A 27,463-nucleotide genomic window follows, 5' to 3' on the forward strand; every position below is an offset into this window, starting at 1 on the left:
CTGATCCTCTGATCTTAAATCCGGCCCTGCCTGCCCGTGTACTTCCTCCCTGCTCTGGAGAGACCCCCTCTGAGATTGTTTTTCAGTTCTGGGGAAGATTTTAACCTTTCTTCTGCCAACAATTATGGGAGGGGTGGGGTCCTCACTAAAAATAACTGAAATGGTCCAAATAGGGTGACTCTTGTTTGTAGAAGAGGGGCTTCTTACCCAGGGGAGCAGGGCGTGAACTGGCCAGTTTGGTTTGGCAGTAGCCGCTCTCATCTACAGCATGAGGCGTCCTTCTCAAAAAAAAAATGAGAGCCACCTGCTCAGACCGTATTAATGTAGAGAAGAGACAGCACCAGGGCACTGAGAGTGCCAGAGAAGCCCTGCAAAGGGAAGGGAGGCAAGAGAGGCAGTAAGAACAGCAGGCGGGAGAAGTTAACGAAACACAGTCCTCCGTTTCTCACTCTGCCTCTCTCGTACCCATCTTGCCATCCAGGACCTGCCAATGGAGTAGAAGCTAAAGAAGAAATGTCAGGAGACACAGGGGGCCCCTGCTCCGCCGGAGGCAAAACCCAAGAAATCAAAAGTCAAAAAGCCTGAGGACCTGCGTTCTGCTGAAGACGCACAGAGTAAGCAGATGTCCAGCTCCCATCCTGACATTCAGCCCAACGCACCACACACTTCAATGAGCATTTTCTGGGCGCACAACTTACACCTGATGCAGCAAGGAGTTTTGTGCGCAGAAAACGCGGGTACCTAATCGGGGGCCGATGCAATACAGTGCACGCAGCCGAGCGCACCGTTTAACCCGCTGTCGGACGCGGGTTAAATGCAATAGGGGGATTAGCGCCTATTTAATGCGCCTCCGACACGGAGTGAATGGGATAGCGCTCATCGCATGCAAATGCCTGTGAATGAGCCCATTACTCATTCACTCCGAATGCAAAAAGATAAATGTGCGTCTCAGATGCACATTTATTGCTCAGATATTAACGCCTGCCTGGAGCAGGCGTTAATATCTGAGCGCACTGAAAAAAAGTATAGAAAAGCAGAAAAAACCGCCAGTAATGAAAATGGCCGCTGATAAACTCGGTGGCCATTTTCACTACTGGCAGACAGGTTATGAAAACCGAGGCCAAGTTTACCGGCATCGGTCTTCATAACCAGCAGCCGCAGCGGGTCACGTTAGGAAGGAGGCGACCCGCTAATTTCCATATTGCATGGCACCCCCCTTGCGGGCACCACGCTTGCGTTAAAGTGGGCACTGAAACGTCAGCGCCCGCTTTCAGTGCACGTAATTGCATCGGCCCCCGGGAGTACTGCTTAGCGCCCTTGCATGGAAATAAACGAGGGCGTTAGGCAGTACCTTCCTGACACAGAGAGACTGCATCCAGCCTCTGCGCCTTTTTTAGTGCTGGAAATGTACCTCCAGGTCAGAAGTGGAGTTACGTTTCCAGTGCTACTGCGTTAGTACGTTAAACCCCTTTAAAAAAAAGGGGATTAAGGTTTTAAAATGTCCGTGGATAAGTATTGACGTATCTGGCTATCTGCTTCCCGCTGCCAGATAAATGGAAATATTCGGTATTTATCTGGGAAAGGGGTGGTGGCGGCTACTGCCACTTACACCACAGCAGTCAGGGATGTTCCCCCTTCCTGAGCCGAATGCACAGTTTTTGTGCATTTTCTAACTCCTGATACATTAGCATATCATTAGCTTACTGGCGTTAAAAATGTGCACTGAAAACCAGCGCATCGGCCTGGGAGGCAGGAATGAGCTGCATGCACCAGAGACCCGGAGATCCAGCTTCAGTTCTATTCACTAAGACCTGGGGGCAAATATTTCCAAAGCCATTTACTTGGGTAAAATGCATTTTCTCTTCCTAAATCAGTCGTCTGAACACTGCCCTCCACCACCCTGGATGGAAATACAGGCGGTGTTGCACGAGGGGCGTTATTTGAAGGCATACCTGGGGGGGGGGGGGAAATAATGATGTACACGGCCTTGCCAAATCTATGCAGGATGTTTTCCAAAAAAACAGAAAAAAAAAAAGCAGATGCAAGAGTCTGCAAGTACCTTGTGCCCGGGACAAGTTCCGCAGGGAAAGGACCAGCCCTGTACGTTCTCTTTGAGAACGGATGCGGAGTCTGCAGGAAAAACGTGAGCCCTCTGAAAACCACCTCTTAACGTCTCTGAACTGAAACACTTAGGTTGAGGTGGGAACGCTGCCGCGAGATGAGTTTGGACTCTCGCGTGCACAGTGAAGGTGCCACAGAAGCAGCAGATTATCATCAGGTTTCTCCTGTCCTGCATGCACAATGTACGGCATAAAGGTCCGAGTCCTGCAGCGTCCCACCGGGTCCTGCGGCGGTGGAAGCCAGAGCTTGAGGCGGCCTTTGATCTCATGGTCTTCCGGTCTCTGCCAGGAGGAGGGCTGGACTCTTACAGCGAGGTCATCCCTTACCCAAGGGGTCCTGCCACGAGCTGCAGAAATCTGGGCGCCTTGCATTGCTTGTAGGGCAGTAGGTTGGGGACCCCCAAGGACCCCGTGCCGCATCCCCTGAAGTCCCGTGAGTGAGTTAATCAGTGGGGTCTCGGGCCTTCCCTTTTCCTTTCTAATGGGGTCATTTTCAATACAGATGGGAAGAGAGGGAAAAAGAAGAAAGTTGAGAAATCAGAAGAGACCGAGAGTCCTTACTCCAAATTCATCAAGGAGCCCCTCAGAAAGGGGAAGAGCTTATCTCACTTCAGTGTGGCCAAAAGCTCCAAAAACAGACAAGGTAAGACGCTGACCTGGCTCCTTCCACCCATCCAGAGTAGACTATTTTGGGGGTTTTTTTTAGTTATTCCCATGTTTTACTACATCAGGCACTAAATGTGATATTGCTTGTTTAGAATAATTTGCAGACTGCTGTCTTTATACTTTCTGTTTGCATGCTTAAGTGAAGATTTCCCTCAGCTCCTACCTGTGAGTCTTAAGAAAACTATTGGGTTCTAGCATCTCCAGATTACACTGTGTATGGGATGTGTGCCAGGGATCTTCGTGGCTGAAATCTATTGGGTTCTAGCATCCCCCGATTATTCTGTGTATGGGATGTGTGCCCAGGGATCTTCTTGGCTGAAAACTATTGGGCTCTAGCATCTCCAGATTATACTGTGTATGGGATGTGTGCCAGGGATCTTCTTGGCTGAAAACTATTGGGTTCTAACATCTCCAGATTATACTGTGTATGGGATGTGTGCCAGGAATCTTCTTGGCTGAAAACTATTGGGTTCTAGCATCCCGAGATTATACTGTGTATGGGATGTGTGCCAGGGATCTTCTTGGCTGAAAACTATTGGGTTCTAACATCTCCAGATTATACTGTGTATGGGATGTGTGCCAGGGATCTTCTTGGCTGAAAACTATTGGGTTCTAGCATCTCCAGATTACACTGTGTATGGGATGTGTGCCCAGGGATCTTCTTGGCTGAAAACTATTGGGTTCTAGCATCTCCAGATTACACTGTGTATGGGATGTGTGCCCAGGGATCTTCTTGGCTGAAAACTATTGGGTTCTAGCATCTCCAGATTACACTGAGTATGGGATGTGTGCCCAGGGATCTTCTTGGCTGAAAACTATTGGGTTCTAGCATCCCCCGATTATTCTGTGTATGGGATGTGTGCCCAGGGATCTTCTTGGCTGAAAACTATTGGGCTCTAGCATCTCCAGATTACACTGTGTATGGGATGTGTGCCCAGGGATCTTCTTGGCTGAAAACTATTGGGCTCTAGCATCTCCAGATTACACTGTGTATGGGATGTGTGCCCAGGGATCTTCTTGGCTGAAAACTATTGGGTTCTAGCATCTCCAGATTATACTGTGTATGGGATGTGTGCCCAGGGATCTTCTTGGCTGAAAACTATTGGGTTCTAGCATCTCCAGATTACACTGTGTATGGGATGTGTGCCCAGGGATCTTCTTGGCTGAAAACTATTGGGTTCTAGCATCTCCAGATTACACTGTGTATGGGATGTGTGCCCAGGGATCTTCTTGGCTGAAAACTATTGGGTTCTAGCATCTCCAGATTACACTGAGTATGGGATGTGTGCCCAGGGATCTTCTTGGCTGAAAACTATTGGGTTCTAACATCTCCAGATTATACTGTGTATGGGATGTGTGCCCAGGGATCTTCTTGGCTGAAAACTATTGGGCTCTAGCATCTCCAGATTACACTGAGTATGGGATGTGTGCCCAGGGATCTTCTTGGCTGAAAACTATTGGGCTCTAGCATCCCGAGATTATACTGTGTATGGGATGTGTGCCCAGGGATCTTCTTGGCTGAAAACTATTGGGCTCTAGCATCTCCAGATTACACTGAGTATGGGATGTGTGCCCAGGGATCTTCTTGGCTGAAAACTATTGGGTTCTAGCATCTCCAGATTACACTGTGTATGGGATGTGTGCCCAGGGATCTTCTTGGCTGAAAACTATTGGGCTCTAGCATCTCCAGATTACACTGTGTATGGGATGTGTGCCCAGGGATCTTCTTGGCTGAAAACTATTGGGTTCTAGCATCTCCAGATTACACTGAGTATGGGATGTGTGCCCAGGGATCTTCTTGGCTGAAAACTATTGGGTTCTAGCATCTCCAGATTACACTGAGTATGGGATGTGTGCCCAGGGATCTTCTTGGCTGAAAACTATTGGGTTCTAGCATCTCCAGATTACACTGTGTATGGGATGTGTGCCCAGGGATCTTCTTGGCTGAAAACTATTGGGTTCTAGCATCTCCAGATTATACTGTGTATGGGATGTGTGCCCAGGGATCTTCTTGGCTGAGAAGTCCTGGCCCCAAGGAAGGAAACTCCCAATGGACTGCAGTTCCCAATCTGCCCACCAGATGTCCCTCTTGATCTAAAAGAATCCAAAAGAGATTAAACTGTTTTTTTGGGGTTTGTTTGTTTTTTTTACTAAATCTGTCATCCAGAGGGAATTCAAACATAGACTGTGTTCCTGTCAAAAGCATTAAAGCACTGAAATTTGAGAAAATATGATATACTTTACTGTACAAATACTAAGGAGAATACGGTGATTTAAGTATAGCATCAAAACTGTGTAAATTCACTTTATTTCTTGACTCCCCCTAGTAAATATACACAATGCTTTAAAATATCTGTCTCTCAAATCCTTGACCAACATATGTTATCAGAGGAACACACTACCGTTGCCTTCTCCTGACTCTGCATTTGGCTGTTTGGGCAATGTTCCTTCCCACTCCTCCTGCCTTTTTTAAGCAATGTATGTACAGAGATCCCTGTTTTTGGCTCCCTCGGATCTGCATCCTTTAGTCCTCAGTGGAGTTGCATGCGTTCTTGCTTGCTCCACTTCTCTGCAATACTGGCTGTGGTAGCCAAGGAAGATTGCTCATAATGCTGGAGTGTGAGGTGCACTGTGAGCAGCAATCTTGGGATGCAAGGTCAACCACTCAGGAAGCAGTGGCGACCAGCACCTACTTTGAGAGATGAATGCAGGGCTCCAGCTGTGAAACATCTGTACACTAAGCCACAGCAGCCTTCTGCGGAGCTTTTGTGACTACTCAAGTTCCGTTCTCCACGTCTTGACTTTTTTCCTTTTTGGGTATAAGAGGAGAATGTGCAGGTCGTGATTTAGTGGAAGAATATTAAGGCATTAATAGTTGGTGCATTTCTTATGTGCCTTGGACATCCTCCAAGCCCTTTCTTTCCTATCTCAGCAGGAGACTCCTCGGAGGACTCGAGAGAAGACCTCCCCAAGAAAGCAAACAAGAAGCCTACCAAGGAAAATGCTGCTGAGAAGAAGAAGAAAGGTACTGCATATTGTACAGTAACGCCGCCCCAGAACACCTCCAAGTTATTTGGATAAGTTTTATCCAGCAGTCAGAGCACGGGAATTTGAAAAGCCCCCAGTTTGTCTGAATAAGGCTCGAACTCAGCCAGGAGATAAACCGTTTGAACATTGACTCCTTTGTCAGGACATTGATTCCAGATTACTCTCCTTTTCATGTTACTTTACTTTATTTCTTGATTAACCACAAATCATTTTAAAAAATCCATCAATGCGGTGTAGAAATAAATATCAAATACAATAAATATTACAAATACATAAATGCAATTTAAAGTAAAACTAAAACAATAAATACTAAAACATCAAAACTATTCCAATTTACAATATACAGAATACAATAAAAATACCAGAAAAGTAAAAGCATCTGAACAGGGACAGATGGTCCTAAGGGCTGGGATTCGGAAATTAACATCACTAGCCTTCATAAAAAACCAAACAAAAACCAAAAAACAAACAAGTCTTCAGTGCTTCCCTAAACTACAAATAATCATGTTTGACTCGCAAATGAAAAGGTGCACGATTCCACAGCAGTGGTGCCATGTACTGTAACTAAAAGCTGACTGGCAGGTAGTTTCCAGACTCATCACTGCAGGCAGCAGGAGAGTCCACTGAGAAGAGCAAGGAGATTGAGAAGGATGACATAGGGTCAATACGTCTGAAAAATAATGAGGACGGCCCCTGCAAACGCGCTTGAAAACAATGCATAACATCTTAAACCTTTCAGATTATGCTTAGGGCCTCTCTTACCCCATCCAGGAGAGAGAGGTGTGGTGGTGTTCTGTCAAACAGGTGTTGGCGTGGATGTCAGATGGAAGGTAGTCATGCACGTACGTTGTGGCACCCACCAATTTAACGGGTTTTGGAAAAAGGCAATGCGTTTTATTTCACTGGTCAGAGATCGTGAAAGGCCCCTAACTGCAGCTTTAGCATTACTGGGTCTACCTTTTAAAAACCTGGTTAGGCAGAAATAACCTTTCAGAAACGATGCAACCTAGCAATGTTATTAGCACAAAGAATGATTGGAAAACTGCTGAAGCAAACCAATCTCATCCAAAGGTTCTTATAAAAACAACTATTGGAAAAATCGTGGGATGCTAGAGGACTCGCTTTTGGTTTTGTTTGATAATGTGTCCCATAGTGGGATGGGGATGGGGTGGTTGAGAAGTTAATCCGAAATTCTGGATCAATGTTTATTGTGAAATGTTCTTTCTAAAGAGAAAATTTCAGAGGTTCCCCGTCATATGTAAAAAAAAACAACCACAAAGGGGGAAATTTCAGTTCCTCTGTTTGTTTTTTAATCGCAGCTGGATTATCTGTCCCATAACCATTTAGTGCACAATTAAACAAAAAACAGTAACATAAATCAAGCACCACTGCTCTCTTCAGCTTTCCATCCCATCCCCTCCAGCTTTCTTTCCACGTTCAAGTGCTGAGCTGTTCTCTTTCCTTCAGCATCTTCCACCCCCGTTCTCTGTTCATGTTTCTCTCTCTTTCTCTCTTCACTTTCCTAACAGGGGAGAAAGATGACTTGGAGGCAAAGACCAAAAGCACCAAAACAAAGAAGGACTCGGCCTCACTGTTTCAAGTTAATGAGGAGAAGAAGGAAAGAAAAAGCAAAAAGCGAGGTTAAGCCATTAGTGTCCTATGCAAGCCGTATCCTCTAGGGGGCACTCCATGACTTTAGCAAGTAGCTCATTTAAAACAAATCAAAAGAAAATTCTTTTTCACTCTGCGCATAGTTAAGCTCTGGAATTCATTGCCAGAGGATGTGGTTAGTGTAACTGGGTTTAAAAAGGTTTGGATAAGTTCCTAGAGCAGAAGTCCATAAACTATTACAGTAATTAATAAGCAATAGTAGCTTGTGATTTATCTAATGTTTGGGTACTTGCCAGGTTCTTATGGCCTGGATTGGCCACTGTTGGAAACAGGATGCTGGGCTTGATGGACCCTTGGTCTGACCCAGTATGGCAATTTCTTATGTTATGTACCTTTCTGAGCTTTCGCTGAAGTGCACATTGCATTTTAGTTAAAGTCTTTTCTTCCGCTTGGTCACTTAAGCTTGGTATGTCATCTGCAAATAAGCCCAAAATGAGAGTTTTAGTCCAGTATAGGGAACTCAGTCTCCAGACAAGTCCACAGTAGGTTCTGTGGTCTAAAGTCGCAATCAGCACCTCCAGACAAGTCCACAATGAGCAAACGCTGGAGTGATCCATCCTATGTATATTGCACAGCCTCTGAAGCTGATCGGGACAGGTGGCCGCTCGACGCCCCTTTGTAAGCTGGGTGGCTTTCTATCTGCGGAACGAGGCTCAGAGGACACCATAAAGGTGGAGCTGACCCTGGAGGGTGTGGAGCCGGGGTAAATCAGCCTGTACACGGCCGACCTTCTCGTCCCCTCCCTTCCACTGGCAGGGCAAGAGCAGCGCTTCCTGGCTGCATCTGCTGACTTCAGTCTGAATCGAGCTGGGCCCCCCCCCCCCCCCCCCCCCGTCGTCTCATGGGACCCTCCAGCCCAGTACAGTTCAGAGGAGGAGGAGAGAGATGCAGGGGAGGGAAGAGGATTGCACCCAGCGGCTCAAAGTACAGTGCCCCCCAGCCACCCCACCAGAGCAGGGAGCCTGTGGCGGATACCCCCCCCCCCCCCCCCGTTCTTCCTGCACTAGAGACGATGCTGCAATAAGACGCCATAGTGCTCAGACGTTTTATGAATCTGCACAAATCTCTAAACTGGTGTAGAAATTCAACGAATCCACGGCCTTACAGATTCTGTCAGTAATGAGGCAGGGAAAGCCCGGCCAGAGAGACCATCCCTTAATTTAGAGGTCAGTTTTAATACCGCCCGCAGGTCAGCAAGTCACACTGTGCGTAATTTTCCTCACATAGGTGGGGGGAGGGGCCGCCTTCAAACTGACCAGGATTTACCCACATACATGACGACGTGTGAATATCGTCCCGTACTGGAATGGGTGCCCTTAGGGCTGGGAGCATTTTGCAGGTGGATTTTGAGTGGATTTGAATTAAAGGCAAAGGGGGAGGCCACCTCAGGAACAGAAAACGTGGGCTCAGCCTCCGCAGTCCCTCCTTATTTTACTGATTTCCTCGCACGCCTCTTCCCCGCTGCAGGTGAGAGAGAGGAGAGGGGCTCAGATTCCAGCCCAAAGTCCTTAAAATCTGCCAGAAAGAAGAATGTGGCTTCCATGTTCCAAACAGGAAGCAGCGGCGGCAGCAAGGAGAAGAAAAGCAAGAAGAAAAGTAAGCAGATACCTTTCCCCCTCAGACAGGACCGGGTCCCGGGAGCCTTCTGCCACTGAGCAAAGCCAGAGGAGACTCCTTGCCAAGAAGATCTTTGAAGCCGCCCGGTGAGAAGCGCACTCCTTGGTTTGCCACCTCACCCTGGCCAACCCGAAAAGGTTGAGCCGGTCCTGGGTTTGCCCCCCACTGAATGCAGGAAGTTTTAGTTCTGATTACCCTCTGAGAACCAGAAACTACATCTCCCTTCATGCAACGGGGCAAAACCAGGCCTGGATCAGCCTCTCTGGGTTGACCCGGAGAAGGGCTTTTCTCACGAGATGGCTGCCGCCTGAGCTGGTTAGGGCTGGGTGCAGTGAGCGAGGAAGGGAGACTCGGTGGTCAGCAGTCTGGGGCGGAGGATTAGATGAAAGGCCCCCGAGGTAACTGCAAAACACTGAGAGCTGTAATGTAGATGAGCAGGGCTGATACCAGCAAAAGAACAGGCACTTCAGCCCCCGTATCGTGGAAGAGAGCGGGTCCAGCTGGGTCGAGAGGGCCCTAACGCCTGCAAGAAGATCCTAATGTGATCTGAAAAATGACCCCCTTAGATTGCAAAACTATGTTTATTAACGCTAACTATTGTTTGACCGGTTACTTATTTGTCATTACCCCCCTGACCAAGTTTAGATTACATTTTTCATTATTTGTATTTTCTTTGGCTCACCTCACCCTGCCGTACTCAGCCAGGGTACCCCCAGCTCACATCCAGAACCGTATCTCCCCTTTCTCCACGTACAGGTCCAGCCAAACCCAACAAGGAGGAAAACGAAGAAGGGATTTCAGAGGCTGCCAAGAAAAGTTCCAGCAAAAAGGGGAAAGGAAAGAAATGCAAGAAGGTGAAAGCAGAAACGTCTGGAGGAGCAGGACTGGGAAGCAGGGGTAACGTAGGGGAGCAGAGACGAGCGAGCTCCTTCATGTGTAAGGTGAAAGCGGAAACTACTGGGAGGCTCTCTGTCTGGGAGGAGCAGGACTGGGAAGCAGGGGTAACGTAGGAGAGCAGAGACGAGCGAGCTCCTTCATGTGTAAGGTGAAAGCAGAAACTACTGGGAGGAGCAGGACTGGGAAGCAGGGGTAACGTAGAGGAGTAGAGACGAGCGAGCTCCTTCATGTGTAAGGTGAAAGCGGAAACTACTGGGAGGAGCAGGAATGGGAAGCAGGGGTAACGTAGGAGAGCAGAGACGAGCGAGCTCCTTCATGTGTAAGGTGAAAGCGGAAACTACTGGGAGGAGCAGGACTGGGAAGCAGGGGTAACGTAGGGGAGCAGAGACGAGCGAGCTCCTTCATGTGTAAGGTGAAAGCAGAAACTACTGGGAGGAGCCGGAATGGGAAGCAGGGGTAACGTAGGAGAGCAGAGAGGAGCGAGCTCCTTCATGTGTAAGGTGAAAGCAGAAACTACTGGGAGGAGCAGGACTGGGAAGCAGGGGTAACGTAGGGGAGCAGAGACGAGCGAGCTCCTTCATGTGTAAGGTGAAAGCAGAAACTACTGGGAGGAGCAGGACTGGGAAGCAGGGGTAACGTAGAGGAGTAGAGACGAGCGAGCTCCTTCATGTGTAAGGTGAAAGCAGAAACTGCTGGGAGGAGCAGGACTGGGAAGCAGGGGTAACGTAGGAGAGCAGAGACGAGCGAGCTCCTTCATGTGTAAGGTGAAAGCAGAAACTACAGGGAGGAGCAGGACTGGGAAGCAGGGGTAACGTAGGGGAGCAGAGACGAGCGAGCTCCTTCATGTGTAAGGTGAAAGCAGAAACTACTGGGAGGAGCCGGAATGGGAAGCAGGGGTAACGTAGGAGAGCAGAGAGGAGCGAGCTCCTTCATGTGTAAGGTGAAAGCAGAAACTACTGGGAGGAGCAGGACTGGGAAGCAGGGGTAACGTAGGGGAGCAGAGACGAGCGAGCTCCTTCATGTGTAAGGTGAAAGCAGAAACTACTGGGAGGAGCAGGACTGGGAAGCAGGGGTAACGTTGGAGAGCAGAGACGAGCGAGTTCCTTCATGTGTAAGGTGAAAGCAGAAACTACTGGGAGGCTCTCTGTCTGGGAGGAGCAGGAATGGGAAGCAGGGGTAACGTAGAAGAGCAGAGACGAGCGAGCTCCTTCATGTGTAAGGTGAAAGCAGAAACTACTGGGAGGCTCTCTGTCTGGGAGGAGCAGGACTGGGAAGCAGGGGTAACGTAGGAGAGCAGAGACGAGCGAGCTCCTTCATGTGTAAGGTGAAAGCGGAAACTACTGGGAGGAGCAGGAATGGGAAGCAGGGGTAACGTAGGAGAGCAGAGACGAGCGAGCTCCTTCATGTGTTAGCTCCTTATGTTTTGGTACTGGCCGGGAACCGCCTTACAAGCAGTTCAAGCAGATCTCCAGACGACTCTCCTTTGCCAGGACTAGCGTGCTTTCCGCTGGACTGCATGGGGGCCTTCCTGGGGATGTGCTGATCTCAGGGAAGAAGGAGGACACTCAGGAACCGTCTTTTCAAATCTGTGCGCGTTGTTTTCTGTTGGGATTTCAGCCACACGGAATATGCAGGCGCAAGTTCCACACACATACGTCCCCTCGAAAAAAGTGAGGTACCCAGCCACAATGGTTCTACATCATAATTTTATTTTAAAATTAAAAATACTAAAGAAATTACACTGCCACCCTTCTGTAAGAGCTAGAATCCTGTTGCATTATACATTGCATTAGCTCGCCCTCTGAAAGAGAGCTAGCAGACAGGCGATCCAGTAAATCGAATGGTTGCATGTTTAAGAGTTGCGCCTGAAGACAGTGCTGGAACGGTTAGTGCAGTATAATCGTACTTCTTCTCTCGTCTCGTACCCACAGAAAGACGAAAGGGCTCCCTCACCTGTTATTGAGGTAGAGAACCTGGAAGAGTTTGTCCTGCGGCCAGCAGCTCAGGGAGTGACCATTAAGTGCCGGGTCACTCGAGACAAAAAGGGCATGGACCGAGGACTCTACCCTACTTACTATGTTCACCTGGACAATGACAAGAAGGTCAGTGGTCCTTCAGCCTTGAGGAACTCACATGAAGATAAGGGGTCTTTAGTGGACACTGCCCCCTGACCTGGAGGCTTACAAAGAGCCCACTTCTCAAAATGCTCTCTGTATGCTGTTGGCGAGATGTATCATATAGGAAAGACCAGTTCTTGTCGGATGAGAGACCTTTCCAGCGATTCTTGTTTGCAGAAGCCTGCCTCTGGAGCTTGGTGTGGGGCTTATTAATGAGAATTGTTAGGAGCACGTTTTGTCACAACAGGCATCTGTCTAGACCTGTAGTTCTATCCAAATTTAAACACAGATTTAAGAAAGTCCTTGGTTGGTTTTGTTCTGCAATCTAGTTTAAGAAAAATTAGAAACCCATAAAATTTACTGAATTTTTTTTATTTCATTTCATTGAAAAATGATCTTTTTATTCCCTCATCTCACCAAGCAGCCAATGTACTGTGGTGCAAGAGATTTCACATAATAACTGTGTGCACTAATTGGTGTTTAACAAATGAAGGTTTGGCCTATGTGAATGAGCCTGGAAGAAAGATTGCACGGCTAACTTTTCTACGGACTTGTCTGCAGCAACTCAACTGCTCCTTCCTGAAGCGTAGTTCACGTTTTAGTAAAACCGTGTCCACAAACCATTTATCACACACGGTTTCTCTATGCATGCCCAGCTATGGAGATACTTGCAGAATTTTGCGATGCAGTAGCTCATTAGCTTGAATTTGCATGCTGAAACTGACAAACGATAAATTGCACATGATAAAAGCGCTGTATCCACAAAAAACAAACAAACACTATGCACATTACTACTTCTTTTTGCAATTTAAAAGGTTTATGTTGCATGCAATACTGTTTGCAAAATCCAGAGCACTGCAGTACATTGGCCTCTCCAATAAAGATTTTTCCCATGGGCACAGAGTGGGAAAATCTCCTAAATGCCAGGGAAATAAGGTTGATAGTAGATTTATTGTCTCAAAATATACTGATCCAACCAGTAAGTGTCACCCTTGAGCAATCGCTGGAATTCCCTCGTTTTCTGGGAGTGTGCGATGACAAGTGAAACAATGTGCACACTTTCTCTTGCAGTACGAGGGGCAATATTCATTCAAACCACATTTTACGTGGGCAAGCATGCATACAAACTTCAGAATATTGCCCTCCCCATCGGTATAAGCTAAATCCCACTTTCCTGCAATGAGTTGGTATAACCCCATTGGGGATTATATTTTGAGAAATGTCAGATAATTGCTTTGGAATCCTTTGTGCGTGGAACCACGTGCCACGTTTAGTGGCTTTGTCTGTAGAATACCGTGGAGATGTGTCTGGTTGGAAGACCCCTTGTATCCCTATAAAAGCGACTGTACCGTCTGTGCTTGGGATACTCTCTGAAAGAGCTTTCCCTGCTCTAGATCGTATTAAAAAAATAAATAAATACAATGAACTGAATTAAATTCTAGTGCAATGTCCTCTCAATCGTAAGGAAGTTGAGCCGTTTTTAGGGACAGTAACTAGAGCCCCCTTAGTGCCATCTCCAGATACTTATAACCCACTTTTTTCCTGAAGGTCTTCCTACTGGCTGGAAGAAAACGGAAGAAGAGTAAGACCTCCAATTATCTAATCTCCATTGATGCCACCGACCTCTCCAGAGGAGGGGAAAACTTCATTGGCAAACTGAGGTACGGCTGGATTTTGGAGCTGGATAGACCAAACAGATCTTAATGAAAGGGAAGGAAGGAGGACAGAATCAACTTGGTCTCTGCAGGTCTCCCTCGGCTCAACCCAAACCTCCCGGTCCCTTCAGCCAAGTGTGGTTCCTACTATTTGCTCATTATCTCTAGATAAATACGGGACTGTAAGCCAACTCTCCTGCTGATGGCCCTCCAATTACGCACTCTGCACACAAAAAAAGGCCACAGCCTCTGAAAATAGCTGAATAAAAATTCAAGACTAAGCTTCTTCACAGGGCTGGATTTCTCAATAGGCAAACTAGGGGGCACAGTTTGGGGCGGCAAAGTTCCTGACCCATGGACCTCTAATCTTGCCACCCCTTCTTCTACTGAACCCAAATCCAATCAAACCCGATTCTCACCCAAACCTGAAATTCTTTGCAGGCCTCAGGAAGGTGTGGCTTCTGGATCCAGCTTACCCCACCCCTTTCATTTGGGCCAATCAGAACAGGGCATTTCAAGATACAGCACATGATCACTATGCTTTTTGCGTTAGCATCCAGGCAAATATCGTCATCATGCTATTATTTATTTACTATTTCTATTTGATTACCTGCTACAAATCAAAGATCTTGGAGCAACTTACAACAAAACACCCAATAGAACAAAATAATAATCCTCTCCCCCTTACCCAACAAACATCAATGCATCACAATAATCTTTGAACTGCCTTTCCCACCCGCCTACATAGACTCTACCAACCCACTCTACCAAGAGCCAACCTACCCTCATATTGGGGTTTTCTTTAGCGAGCAGTTGGTAAAATGTATTGCTTTGCACGTTAAGAAACATTTTATCATACACAGCAAATTTGTACCGATTCGCACACTAAAACAATTTATAGCATGCTTAGGATCTATGAATTGGAAAACTCAACCTCTGAAGACAATTCTCAAATTCTCAATTTAAGTTAAATCTATAAAGCACAACACGCTCTCAAGTTTCTCTTGTTCACTCATTCCTTAAGACATGAAATAAAATAAAGAAATCTAATTCTGTGTTTCAGCATCCATAATGTCTTTAGTTCATGGTTGTTTTAAAAGCTAAAGATCAGACAAGGTATCCACAACACAGAAGCAGCTCAGACTAAGCTCTCCGTAGTCATGCAGTCAGAGTCTGCAATGAAATGGATGAAAGAGAGATGGAGGCTATCACGTCATGGATCCACCCCAATATCTGTCACTGGTCTCCAGCCCTGACTTTGTACTTAGCGTCTCCCTTTTTTTTGTCTCTTTTGTATTAGATCAAACTTAATGGGAACAAAGTTCACGGTTTTTGATAACGGTGCAAATCCCGACAAAGCCAACGCTGACTGCTCCAACATCCGGCAGGAGCTGGCTGCCGTCACATACGTACGTAAAGCAGACACGAGTCGCTTCCCTCCCCTGCAGGTCTTGCACCAGATTCGGTGCCCACGAGCTAGAAGTTCAGGCCTGCCGCGGGATTTGTTACTCGGGAGCCTCCAAGGGAACAGAAGATCCCTGGCGGTCCACCGCCCGCAGGAGACAAGCTCCAAAGAGTCTGCAGTTGGTGAAGCTAACGGAGGGACAGCGGGCCCCAGTGGCAGTCATGCTGTCCCTCCCTAGGCTGCAGGAATCTGGCTGGCACCCTGGAGTTTGTGACTGATTTACCTTCCTTTCTGTTTTGTTTCAGGAGACAAACGTTTTGGGTTTTAAGGGACCGCGTAAAATGACCGTGATCATTCCAGGGATGAGCTCGGACAACGAGAGGGTACCCATCCGCCCCCGCAATGTAAGTCAGGCTCGCACAGCGCCTCCTTTCTGCTCTACACCTCTCGCCAATGAGTGCCATAGGAGCTGCCAAAGTGGGGGACACAAACGACTCTTCTGGACCAGCGTCTCCGACGGCGGCAGCAGGCAAATGGATGAGAAGCAGACCCGTCCATCCCTCTCCCAGTTTCTAGCAAGCATGGTTACGGGATGTGCTGAAACAAGAGCAACGTCCCTGACAGGGCTGGATTTAAGAGGACTGCTAAGGGATCCCGCTGGAGGTCAGAGAGTACCATGTCCCAAATTTTGGGTGCTTTCAGGATTAGGCACCCAGGGCACGAGCCTCTACGGCCTTTGCCAAAATCCAGCCCTGATCTCCGACTTTTTCAGTAAACTTCACGAGGCCAATATTCAAAAGATCTCAGGGCCTAGATCTGGCAGAGTGAAAATGTTGACTATTTAAGCTCCTAAGTTTAGGTTACTAATGAGTGGAAAGGGTCAAGGTGTGGGAACAAAGCTCGAAACTCAGAGCTGATTTCCAGAGCTAGGATCTTAAAGTTAGGAGAGAGAGCAGCAGGCCTCAGTTTTAGGAGCCTATTTTCTGCCAAACTTAGATGCCTTAAGTTTTCAGCTAAACCTTTAACCTAAACTTAGGAGCCCAAATGTAGGCCTGCAATTCATTTTCCTTGACTTAGGACCCTAAGTTGAGTGCCCACTGCTGAAAATCAGTGCCAGACTCCTAACTTTGTTTCTGTGGCCTAAACTCCACCTCTATAGCCACCTTTTAGGACCCTAAATGTATCCATTCGGCCCTAGCAAATCTTCGAAGAGACCAATTTAGAAGCCTAACTTCAAAGGTTAAAGGCCTAAATCCTTTGAAAATCGTTATCGGCTAATTCTGAATATTAGAGTTAGCCAGATAACTTATCCAGATAAATTGGAGGCAGTCGGCGCACAGGAACGTCAAGAGCCTGTGATTTGCCTGGCTAAATCCCGAATGTAGCCAGCAAACCATTTGATTAGTGACCCCTGGGAGGATAAATTCAGATGAAATTTAGGCACCTAAGCTAGGGCCCCAAATGTAGTTGCCCATTTTTTTTATATTGGTCTCTATGTGCCTAGTAAGAAGTTTCTGATCAATTCTCGCTCAGCAGTATTAATAAATGTTGAGATTTCAGGTCTCCAAAAGTATCCCTTAACCACACCTTCATGTGGAGCTCTCACTTAATATAATCCTCCCCCCCCCCCCCCCCCCAGCATCATCACTCTTGGCCGAATGTAGGAAAATATATCAGAGATGCAACACCGAGTGGCTCCTTAAAAGTTTGGACAAAAAAAAGGTACAAAAAAAAAACAAACCCTGCAAAAGTTGCACAGTTTTGAAGGATTTCATTCCCTGCTTCTGCACAGTACAAGGAAAATCTCTGTGTAACTTGTGCCTTGAGATGCTCAGTTTACGAATGGCGCCTGTGGGATATTTTTTCTGCCATCCAGAAGTTGCACTTACAGAAAAGATGCGCAGTTTCAAAAGTCTAAGCATAAATTGGCTCTTGTGGGATTCTGTACCTTTTTTCACCTTTTGCCTGAAACGTAAATCTGGCCACAAGCCTTTAATGTGCACCCCTGTAAGATGAAAAGGTTTCCAGAGATTTTCAGCGTTCTTTCTTCCTGTAATCCAAAGAGCTTTTGTGCCTCAAGTGTGTTGCATTTAATTTTAGGGTAGGTGAATTACCAATAATTACATTATCCTTGGGCTTTTTTCTCTATTATGGAAGAGAGTCTCGCGCGTTCAGTTCAAAGTCATGCATGCAACAAGGGGAGTCTCAAATCCACAATCAGAGTTTAATTATTAGCTCCAATATTAGAATTCTCTTGGTGACGGTACACATGAGATTTCAGGACCAAGTAGGTCTCTCCTTCATCCCATCTGAAGGAGCGATCTATGGATTCCCAAAAGCTCATGTGAAGTAGGGGTGTGCATTCGTTTTGAAAAACAGAACGAAACAGGCTGTTTCATGTCCTTTCTGAATTAAACAAAAAAAAAAAAAAAAAATTGTGAACAAAATGAGTTCTTGCTTGGTTTTCCATTTCAGTGTGCACTCTTCAGAACTAGGGTACTAAAATGGAAAATGAAAATAGAACCCCTCCCTCAAAAACCTTGTTTAAAAATCTGCATACCCATCCCTAATGTACAGCATCACTTTTGGATAACTCTTTAGTTGGTTCAATTAAAGCTTTTATGGCCTTCAAAGAATCCCATTTTTTTTTGAGGGTCACGATGACGTCTCGAATTTGTGACCCACTGTTAGCCAAGTGAAGAAATAGTAACAGGTGCACACCCACTCTGCCCATCGCACTGGCACGCGTGTATCCTGCCTATCCTCCTTTCCCCATCGCTGGACTTCCTCCTTGGGTCTGAGCCCGTGCATTGTTTGCCTCACCAGGACAACGACGGGCTGCTGGCACGATGGCAGAACAAGAAGATGGACAACGCGATCGAGCTGCACAACAAGACGCCCGTGTGGAACGATGAAACGCAGTCGTATGTCCTGAACTTTCAAGGCAGAGTGACTCACGCTTCTGTCAAGAACTTCCAGATAGTGCACAGTAGTGATCGTAAGTCGGGACGCACTCCTTACATGCTGACGTATGTGTGTGTGTGTGTGCGCAAGTGCTCTATGGTGTAGGAACATCGCACTACAGGGAGAATATAGCTAAACTCAGCATAGTATGTGCGGCGTATAGTCTACATAAGCAATGTGTGGTGTGCGGTATATTTATTAAATATGGATATAGGGAGGGCAAACAGGTAAACGTACATGGGCTCAGAGGTGGGGCTTGGTTGGGGGAGGCAGCAACGTGCATAGTTTTGTATTTTCAAAACTACACGGGGTTGGTTTTCAGGGGAAAAAGTATGCAACAGAAAATTGTCCTGTTAATGTGCACGCTAAAACAGTAGTTTTACCGAGAACACACTACAAATCCCCCTCAATAGTGAGTGTCCAGGATTAGCGTGGACTGACGCCCCCCAAAAAGTAAAGCCTTCACACTAGCTGCCGTGAAACCCACCAGAAGTGAGAGAGCTGATTAACGGTGGGGACGGCTCCTTTCCATCAGGATCAGCTGCGCCGCCCGGCCCTCCAGCATCGTCAAGCACCTGCACCACCACCCCCGCCAGCGAAAATTCACCAACTGGGTGCAGACTTGGGGGAGAAGAGGAAATGGAACGTGGGCCTGGCAACCACCCTGTCGAAAGTGACCTCAGTCTGATAAGGATGAGGCAATTTGCAATAAGGTCAACGTTGAAAAGTAGTAAAAAAAAATCCAGGCATAAGCGGTGATTTCCAAGACTGAAAACATTATTCTTTTGAGGGTAAAATTAACTTGCTTAGTGGTGTTCTCCGTAGACTCCAGGACACGTCAGTTGTATTAGTGACTTGATATGGATGGGGCAGGCCCACATCCCAGGAGAGCCCTCCCCAGGTGCAGACGCAGCCTAGGATGAATCACCGGGCATCCAAAGGAGGTTCTCCTTCCTCGGCACCAAAGGGCTGGCTAGCACTGCTGGACTGCAGAGGCTTTGAGGTCTGCGCCTGCTGCTCCATGACGAAAGCCCTGGCTCCCTTGTTAGCCTGTGCCTTGCGCAGGGGCGCTTAAGGAGCGTGGCTCTTCCTGCCTCAGTTCCAGCTCCACGGGCAAGTTGATGCGGCCTTTCCTCGGAGCTGAGTGGTGGAGGGGCTGCTGACTTTGACAAAGCTGCTTCAGGACAGCCTGGTCTTCTCAGACATCTCAGAATATGGACTTTTTTGGGGGGTTTTTTTACATCCTGATCTACACCTAGAAAACATGGGTAAGAACATAAGAACATGCCATACTGGGTCAGACCAAGGGTCCATCAAGCCCAGCATCCTGTTTCCAACAGTGGCCAATCCAGGCCATAAGAACCTGGCAAGTACCCAAAAACTAAGTCTATTCCATGTAACCATTGCTAGTAATAGCAGTGGCTATTTTCTAAGTGAACTTAATTAATAGCAGGTAATGGACTTCTCTTTCAAGAACTTATCCAATACTTTTTTAAACACAGCTATACTAACTGCACTAACCACACACATCCTCTGGCAACAAATTCCAGAGTTTAATTGTGCGTTGAGTAAAAAAGAACTTTCTCCGATTAGTTTTAAATGTGCCACATGCTGACTTCATGGAATGCCCCCTAGTCTTTTTATTATCCGAAAGAGTAAATAACCGATTCACATCTACCCGTTCTAGACCTCTCATGATTTTAAACATCTCTATCATATCCCCCCTCAGCCGTCTCTTCTCCAAACTGAAAAGTCCTAACCTCTTTAGTGTTTCCTCATAGGGGAGTTGTTCCATTCCCCTTATCATTTTGGTAGCCCTTCTCTGTTCCTTCTCCATCGCAATTATATCTTTTTTGAGATGCGGCGACCAGAATTGTACACAGTATTCAAGGTGCGGTCTCACCATGGAGCGATACAGAGGCATTATGACATTTTCCATTTTATTCATCATTCCTTTTCTAATAATTCCCAACATTCTGTTTGCTTTTTTGACTGCCGCAGCACACTGAACTGACGATTTCAATGTGTTATCCACTATGATACCTAGATCTCTTTCTTGGGTTGTAGCACCTAATATGGAACCCAACATTGTGTAATTATAGCATGGGTTAAATTAAATTTCATCTGCCATTTGGATGCCCAATTTTCCAGTCTTTCAAGGTCTTCCTGCAATTTATCACAATCTGCTTGTGATTTAACTACTCTGAACAATTTTGTATCATCTGCAAATTTTGATTATCTCACTCGTCGTATTTCTTTCCAGATCATTTATAAATATATTGAAAAATAAGGGTCCCAATACAGATCCCTGAGGCACTCCACTGCCCACTCCCTGCCACTGAGAAAATTGTCCATTTAATCCTACTCTCTGTTTCCTATCTTTTAACCAGTTTGTAATCCACGAGAGGACATCACCACCTATCCCATGACTTTTTACTTTTCCTAGAAGCCTCTCATGAGGAACTTTGTCAAACGCCTTTATCATGTCACTGTCAGTGCAGCACTTAAAACCCGTGGCTGGTTTTGTCAGTCGTGCTGGGGAAATAGGAATCAGTCAAATCTGAAGGAAAGACTTTTCTCTCTAGAGGGCAGCAGCCTGCCGACAGTGCAGAGGGAGTTGGAAGAGAAAACCAGACAGATTAAAGTGAAAAGAGACGCTCATGACCAAACGATCAGAGAGCACTGTAGGGCCCGTCCTACCTGATCCGTGGAAGAAGAAAAAAAGACTTGAGGGGGCGTCACTTGCCCACCGGGCGTTTATAGCGCCCTGCAGAGCGTAAAAGTGCAACTTCCTTCCTTCCTTCGGATGGCGCCACGCACAAGCCTGCCTGACTTTCCTGCTTGTCCACGGGGAAACAAATTGTACCAAACCCCGCTGGAAGAATCCTCCTGGCCCCACGTGCCGGCGAATCTCAGCGTCAGTAAAACGCACGGCCTCCCAGGCATGCAGTGCGTGTGCGTGCGTGAGCGCGTGCGTGCGTCCATGTGTGCGTCTCCATGTGTGCACGTGCGTTTGTGTGCTGCAGAAAGCCTTTCCAGAGCAGTCAGGGCAAAGCAGCATCAGCCTTGCTTGTTTGCTGGGAGATGTGCACCCTATTGCAGCGAGCCTGCTGATCGCCCACGAAGCAACTCTTTTCCCACCTCCTCAAAGAGAAGGAAAAATGCCCAATTCTGTTCCTCTTGGATTCCATGCAGGACATTTAATACAAAATCTAGGAATGCAGAGCTCTCATCGGAAAAGACCCCGCCAGGACCCAGAGCCATGGACACACACCGGCCGATTCAACTCTGAATGAGTCTGCCCGGTATACAATGGCCAAATGTGTTAAAGGGTTTCCCCCCAATTTCTGTCTATGATTAGTACATCGGGCCCTAAGTAAGCTTAGACACAATTTCTTTTACTTGCTGATAGGCAGCGTTATCTTCGTAGCTCTGGACTCCAGCATTAAAGTCAGGCTCTTAACATCACCTACCCGAGGGCTGTCTGACTAATCTGAGCAGCAGGGAAGGGGCACTCACCCGGACCTGAGCAGGATGGGGATGGCATAGCGGACACCTGGGATGTGCAGGGCTTATCCCCAGTAAATGGAACATTTCAGCCTTTTCATGTGCTTCCCGAAGTCCTTGAAAGCACAACAGAAAGGTGAGGTGGTAAAAGCCGGCCGTTCAGTGCCTCTCGGAGGGTTCCCTTTCTTTGCAAACGTAAAACAAAAAGCACATAGCAATACATTTCTATTGTGTTAATGCTCAGTGCATGATGGTCTGGCTCAGTTCCAGGTGAGAAGCCGAGGGAAGAAGATTAAATGAGGGGGGGGGGGGGTTTGAGAAGGCGGGGGCCTACCTGCTCTTGGAGCTGCTAAGGCAGGTGGTTGAACGTCACCTGGACCTCTCCTGGCAAGTTTCAGCCCCACCTTCCTCGCTCACATCACTTTTGTGTCTGACAGTTCTGTGAGCGCCCCCAGGCCTCCTCTTCACAGCCTGCCAAGCCCATGAGCAGAACATTTCCCAGAGCACTGCTAGTTACACATGTGACCTGCTGTGACAGATAAGATCACAGCCCAGTGAGCGAGAAACCTGCACTTTCAAGAATCTCCAGGAGTTTCCCTTATTCCTGTTCACCTGGCTCCTGTTCGGAAGGATTGTCAGGAGGCTTCCTTCAGTTCTAGAGAGAGGTCTTTTATAAAGTATGGCGAGAAAAGCATGACCTGGAGAGGGGACAATCAGCTGGGGTAGCTGCCAGAAAACTGATGAAAGATCAGCTTGTAAAATTAGAGTTTTCAGCTAAATGTTCCTTCAGTGTCGCAGCAGTACAGAAGATCAGGGAGACAGGCAGGAGAGCCGTGGGGTTTAAGGCTGGATCTTTGTTTCTTTTATTTCCTCAATAACAACCCCCTAGAAAACAAATGAAATGGATTTAGATGAAGGCTTATGTCTCCATGTTCTGACAGTTGGGTTCCTCATCCAGAAAGCTTAATACTCTTGAAAGCTTTACCAAATGTTCTTGCAAATGGTGAATGTAGGCTGAGAAAGGCAGCACCATCACAGCCATATATTACCTCCCTCTGTACCAGCCATGAGCTTCTGCAGGTGGAGGAGCACTCTCAAAGGGCAGTCAGAAATATATTACGTGCAGTAGGGGCTACCTGGAACATTTTTTTTTTTTATTGCAACTGTAAATTGAAGTTCAGAGAGTTCCACTAGTTGCCACCCAGCTTGACGAAGACTGGGGCTTATAGATTTAGGCTAAGAGCAGACATGTTTACCTGTGGCCTACAGGTCTGCCTTGGTGACATCCAGTTCTTTTCTCTTCCAGCTGACTACATTATAATGCAGTTTGGGCGGGTGGCAGACGATGCCTTCACCATGGACTACAGCTATCCAATGTGTACTGTGCAGGCGTTTGCCATCGCTCTGTCCAGCTTTGATGGGAAGCTAGCCTGCGAATAGCACTCCGAAGGAATCTGCAGTGCAGTTGCCCACTTCACTGCTTGGTGCATAGTCAGAGAGCTTCACCCTCGCAGGAGCATCCTAGACCAGGACACTCTGGTTTGGTGGGGGTCCTTTTGCTTGTGCTGGGAGCTGGAAATGCAGGCGGAGGAGTTCGACGGTAGCAGCACAGAACTCAAAGTCAACACTCCTGGCTATTAATCCTGGCTCTGTTCCTAACTCTCTGTGACCACAAGGACAATTTCTTTAACTTCCTATGTCCCAGCCTATCTACCCGGAGCTGGACAAAAATAACGTTAGGCTCCCCAGTTCACAAGCACCCATGGAGTAAGGTAGAAAATGCATTTTTTTTTCCTGATGTCTACCCTAGAGGAGGCTGCATGTATGTTTATGAATTGAAGATTCTTTTCCCCTTAATACAGACCTCTGGAATAAGAACTAAACAGGCATTCATGAAAGCGCACGCAGGTTTCCAAAGTGTTATGATTACAAAGTAATGAGTATCCAGATTGGGTGAGATGTGCTGTATGCCATGCATCGCATCTGGATTTGTGGTTCGCGTGTTACCTGGGCACATCTTTGTATCAGTGCTTAGGCAGCCGTCCATAAATGACATCACCATATTTTGGCATCAAATTAACCCCCGCCCCCCTTCACAGTTCATCCCAAATCTCCAAACCCCCTCATCACAAAAGTGGTAACTCCTTCCCCCCCCCCTCCCCCCGGGTTGGAGCATGACGTCATTTAGACTTAAGGTTGAATTAACTTCTCTCTCTCCTGGACCGGATGACCTGCGCTGCCTCCGCTCTCTGACACAGCGCTCCCCGTTGTCACTGTACTGTGAGAGAGCGCCTGTGATGGGCTCAGTGTCGTGCCGCACGTAGACAGGGCGAGGAGAGGGACACTGGCGTACCTGAAGGGAGGGGAGATGAAGTGGCTTTGCGAGTGGCGGTGGCAGGGCTCCTGGTTCCTAACCCATTCCTCGCCCCACTCCGCTGGGCCGTGCCCTTCCTGCTGTAGGAGAAAAATAGATCTGTGGTGATCTGTTCTGAAATCTCTTTTGGGATTATTAGGCACAGATTTGTATTCTGTAGTGTAAGATTTGAATGTGAGAGAAGTGGAGTGACTTCCGGTGGTCAATAAACGAAACACTGGTGGACTTCAGGCGTGGATTATTCCTGGGTATTTTGTGTGCCGCCGAGAAAGACGACCCCCCTCCTTAAGCAGCTGAAACTGGATGAGGCTTATCACGCACGACACGGTGGCAGTCGCTAAGCCAAATAAGGATCCAGTTGGCTTTTACGATACTTTGCTGCACAGGCTGAACTTCCTAATGTGCAATAGTTTACTGCTTACACCCACGGACAGTCTGCGTGGCCGTGATACGCATTCTGTCGTGCTTTACAGATGTGCCCCATCTGTCCACGGTTAGCAAACTCCAAGCACCGCATCAGAATATGGAGCAAGAGAGTAATCCAATCCCCCTTCTCCTGCTACCCATTAGATCTTTTGATCCCTAGCAGATGGCTGCCTCCTCCTGTGCATGGGAGAAAGACTTTTGTATAATTAATAAAACCTTACCTCGGGGCTTTCCAAACCTGTTCTGGTGAACGCACAGCCAGTTGGAGTTTTCAGGAAAACCGTAATAAAAGTGTGTGACGCTCCCCTGGTGGTGGCTTCCATACCCATCCCTCTTTACTGGGCTTCTTTGAAATGAGGTGGAGCAGCTGGTGTGGTGGACTGGGCTCAAGGACAGGGAACTTTCAACGCCCCCTCTGAGGTTTACCTAATTCCCTCCTGGACAATCGGCTTTGCACACCGTAGAACTCAATCAAGAGGCACCTTCAAACCCAAATCCTAGATAGTGAGCAGATTCCACACGAACACCAGTGGTTCCAATAATACCAGAAAAATCAAAACAGGCAGGTCCTCCAGCAATTTAAACCCAGAGCTGGTCCTTCCACTGGGCAGACGCAGGGGGGCTGCAGTTGTGGAGGTGGCACCAGGGGGCTTCCCTATGCAGGAGCACAGAGGACTGTGCCCATGTCCAGAAGGGACAGGCTGGGCCAGCGTTGGATTTACCCCCCCTGCAGGCTCCCGTTTCCCTAAGGAGAACAGAACTGCCTCTCCCTGGATGCTGTAAGGTAAAACCAGGGACCGGTTGACGCAACCCAGTAGGTGAACCTACTTAGGTCCATGTTGACAGCTGGCGGACGCGCCCTCACTGGGACTGGAACTGGAGCTTCACCTGTACCAGCCCCGTTCCCCACGACTTATTTATTTATTTATTTAGCATTTTTATATACTGACTTTCCAATAACAGAGTTACTGATCAACTCGGTTTACATTATAACAGAACAATCACATTTACAGGTAAATGTCTTACAAAGAACAGGTCGATATAACTTGGATAGGTATATATGGGGTTAACCAGTAAAAGACTTGAGCCTTTGGGATCCGGGGCCAGCGGTCGGAGAGAGTCTTAACCCAGCCTCGAGTCACACCTAGCCAGTCTGCTTTTCAGGATATCCACAATGAATATGCATGAGAAAGATTTGCATACAACAGCGGCAGGGCATGCAAATCTATCTCATGCATATTCATTGTGGATATCCTGAAAATCTGATTGGGTTGAGAACCGCTGCACTGATCCACCTGCAGCAAAACAGCCCCCTCTCGTCTTTCGAAGTTTCAGGTGTAAGTATTGGCTCTGTCTCCATCAGATCTAGAAACCAGAGATTCTAAGGCCAAGACAAATGAGTCTTTTTTTTTTTCAGTCATGCAGCAGCCTTTATTCTGAAATGTTTTTAACAGAGCACGGGCCAGTGTCTGCGGCCCGCTTACTGCCACCATTCACCGTGCTGTGCTGTCTGCGCACACCAGTCTCCTGACTTATTTGAACATACTGTACATCTGGAAAAAAAACAATTTAGTGGAAACTTTGGTTCTGACTGTGTGATCAGGTTTCCGCAGTTTAGCATCAGCGCTTTTTGTTAAATATTTCGAAGTGTGAAAGCCATCTTAGGGGCCCGGTGGGGGGGGGGGGGGGGGCCCAGATCCACTGAGTCCTCAGAGAGATGGGGACGGGAGTTATTCTGCTTCCCAGGTCCTCCTCTCTGAAGACGAAGTGTGAGGGAGTGCAAAGCAGAGGCGGAGGAGGGCACCGAGGACAGGAGGAGTAAGGGCAGACAGAAGAACATGTACTGCAGCTAGAGCTGACACCTGTGCCAGGGCTACCCCTCCCAGTCCGATCCAGTTCTGGTTCTACCCCCCATGCCTTCCCTAGAAAGGGTGGCCATATAGCTTGTGACTTGGACTGGCCGCCATTGGAAACAAGATAGCAGGCAATGGACTTTGGTGTGACCCACTATGGTAGATCTTCCGTTCTCATGCTCACCGTTGCATCCTAGTTTTTACGATTGTTTTGATGCACCTCATCTTGTACCGTGGCTGGCATAAGGTGAGTAATGAATCTTTTAAATAAACATAATTGCATGTCGGGGGGGGGGGGGGGGGGGATGGGAACGGGGACATGCTGAGCCAATCCCTGGTTTTACCTTACAGCATCCAGGGAGAGGCAGTTCTGATTTCCCTTCTGGACATAAGCGATATGGTGCTCATCCTGCTCCTAAAGAACTTCTTCTGTGGCCTTGGAGTTCCAAAACCAGAAGTGGATCAGCTTCTCGGGCTGACCTGGGTCAGGGGGCAACCCTAGCTACAATACTAGAAATAATTAGCAGGCCCCCCCTTACAGCCCAAAATTACAGGCTTGTAGGAGCGAAGAGGTAGGAATGCGCTGTGCCGCTGAGTCCCAGGTGCTCCTCAGCATTTCCGCACACTGCGCTATAGACCGCCGCGCACCGGCATGGTAGGATCGTCATTGGAAAGAATGCTCCTTGGCCTGGTCCAGAGTGAGTCTGAGGTGCGGTAGGCACTGGGATGTGACCCACATGAATCCTCATGCCTGCCTCACGGTGATGTCTCTTGATGAGGATGATTACAGATTTCCTGAAATGTCCCAAGTCTATAGCTTCATGTTGTAGGTCAAACATACCATATTACGGCAAGTAGGCACTTCCAGGTATCCTTCCAGGTATCAAGGGTGAGTTTTCAGGCCATGGATAGTAAAATATACACCCTTTGTTTATTGCAGGCAGATATATCTTCTGTAATTAAAATCTGTTTCCAAATAATTTGTGGAAATAAACGTCAATAAAAAAAAAAAATAAGGTGACAGCTTTATATTGGATTAATTTACATTTCTTGACAATCTTAAACACAATGAGCAGGTCCAAGCCAGAGATGGCGTGGCCTGAACAGACAGTGGTGGCGTGAAGGGAAACGGTGGATGCTTGT

General features: G+C 47.4%; 1 protein-coding gene across 1 annotated transcript; it reads left to right on the forward strand.

Moving 5' to 3' along the window:
- The first annotated feature begins 2,218 nt into the window (after positions 1 to 2,218).
- TULP1 (TUB like protein 1) lies at positions 2,219 to 26,108 on the forward strand. Its single transcript, XM_029573577.1, has 12 exons — positions 2,219 to 2,303; positions 2,623 to 2,763; positions 5,722 to 5,811; positions 7,364 to 7,474; positions 8,973 to 9,101; positions 9,879 to 9,976; positions 11,951 to 12,121; positions 13,685 to 13,797; positions 15,092 to 15,200; positions 15,502 to 15,600; positions 18,023 to 18,194; positions 22,974 to 26,108. Exons 1-12 carry the CDS (start codon positions 2,219 to 2,221, stop codon positions 23,105 to 23,107), a joined length of 1,452 nt encoding a protein of 483 aa, XP_029429437.1. The 3' UTR covers positions 23,108 to 26,108.
- Positions 26,109 to 27,463: the final 1,355 nt, after the last annotated feature.

The sequence above is a fragment of the Rhinatrema bivittatum genome, chromosome 12 (genome assembly GCF_901001135.1).
Source record: "Rhinatrema bivittatum chromosome 12, aRhiBiv1.1, whole genome shotgun sequence".
In the NCBI taxonomy this organism is placed as follows: Eukaryota; Metazoa; Chordata; class Amphibia; order Gymnophiona; family Rhinatrematidae; genus Rhinatrema; species Rhinatrema bivittatum.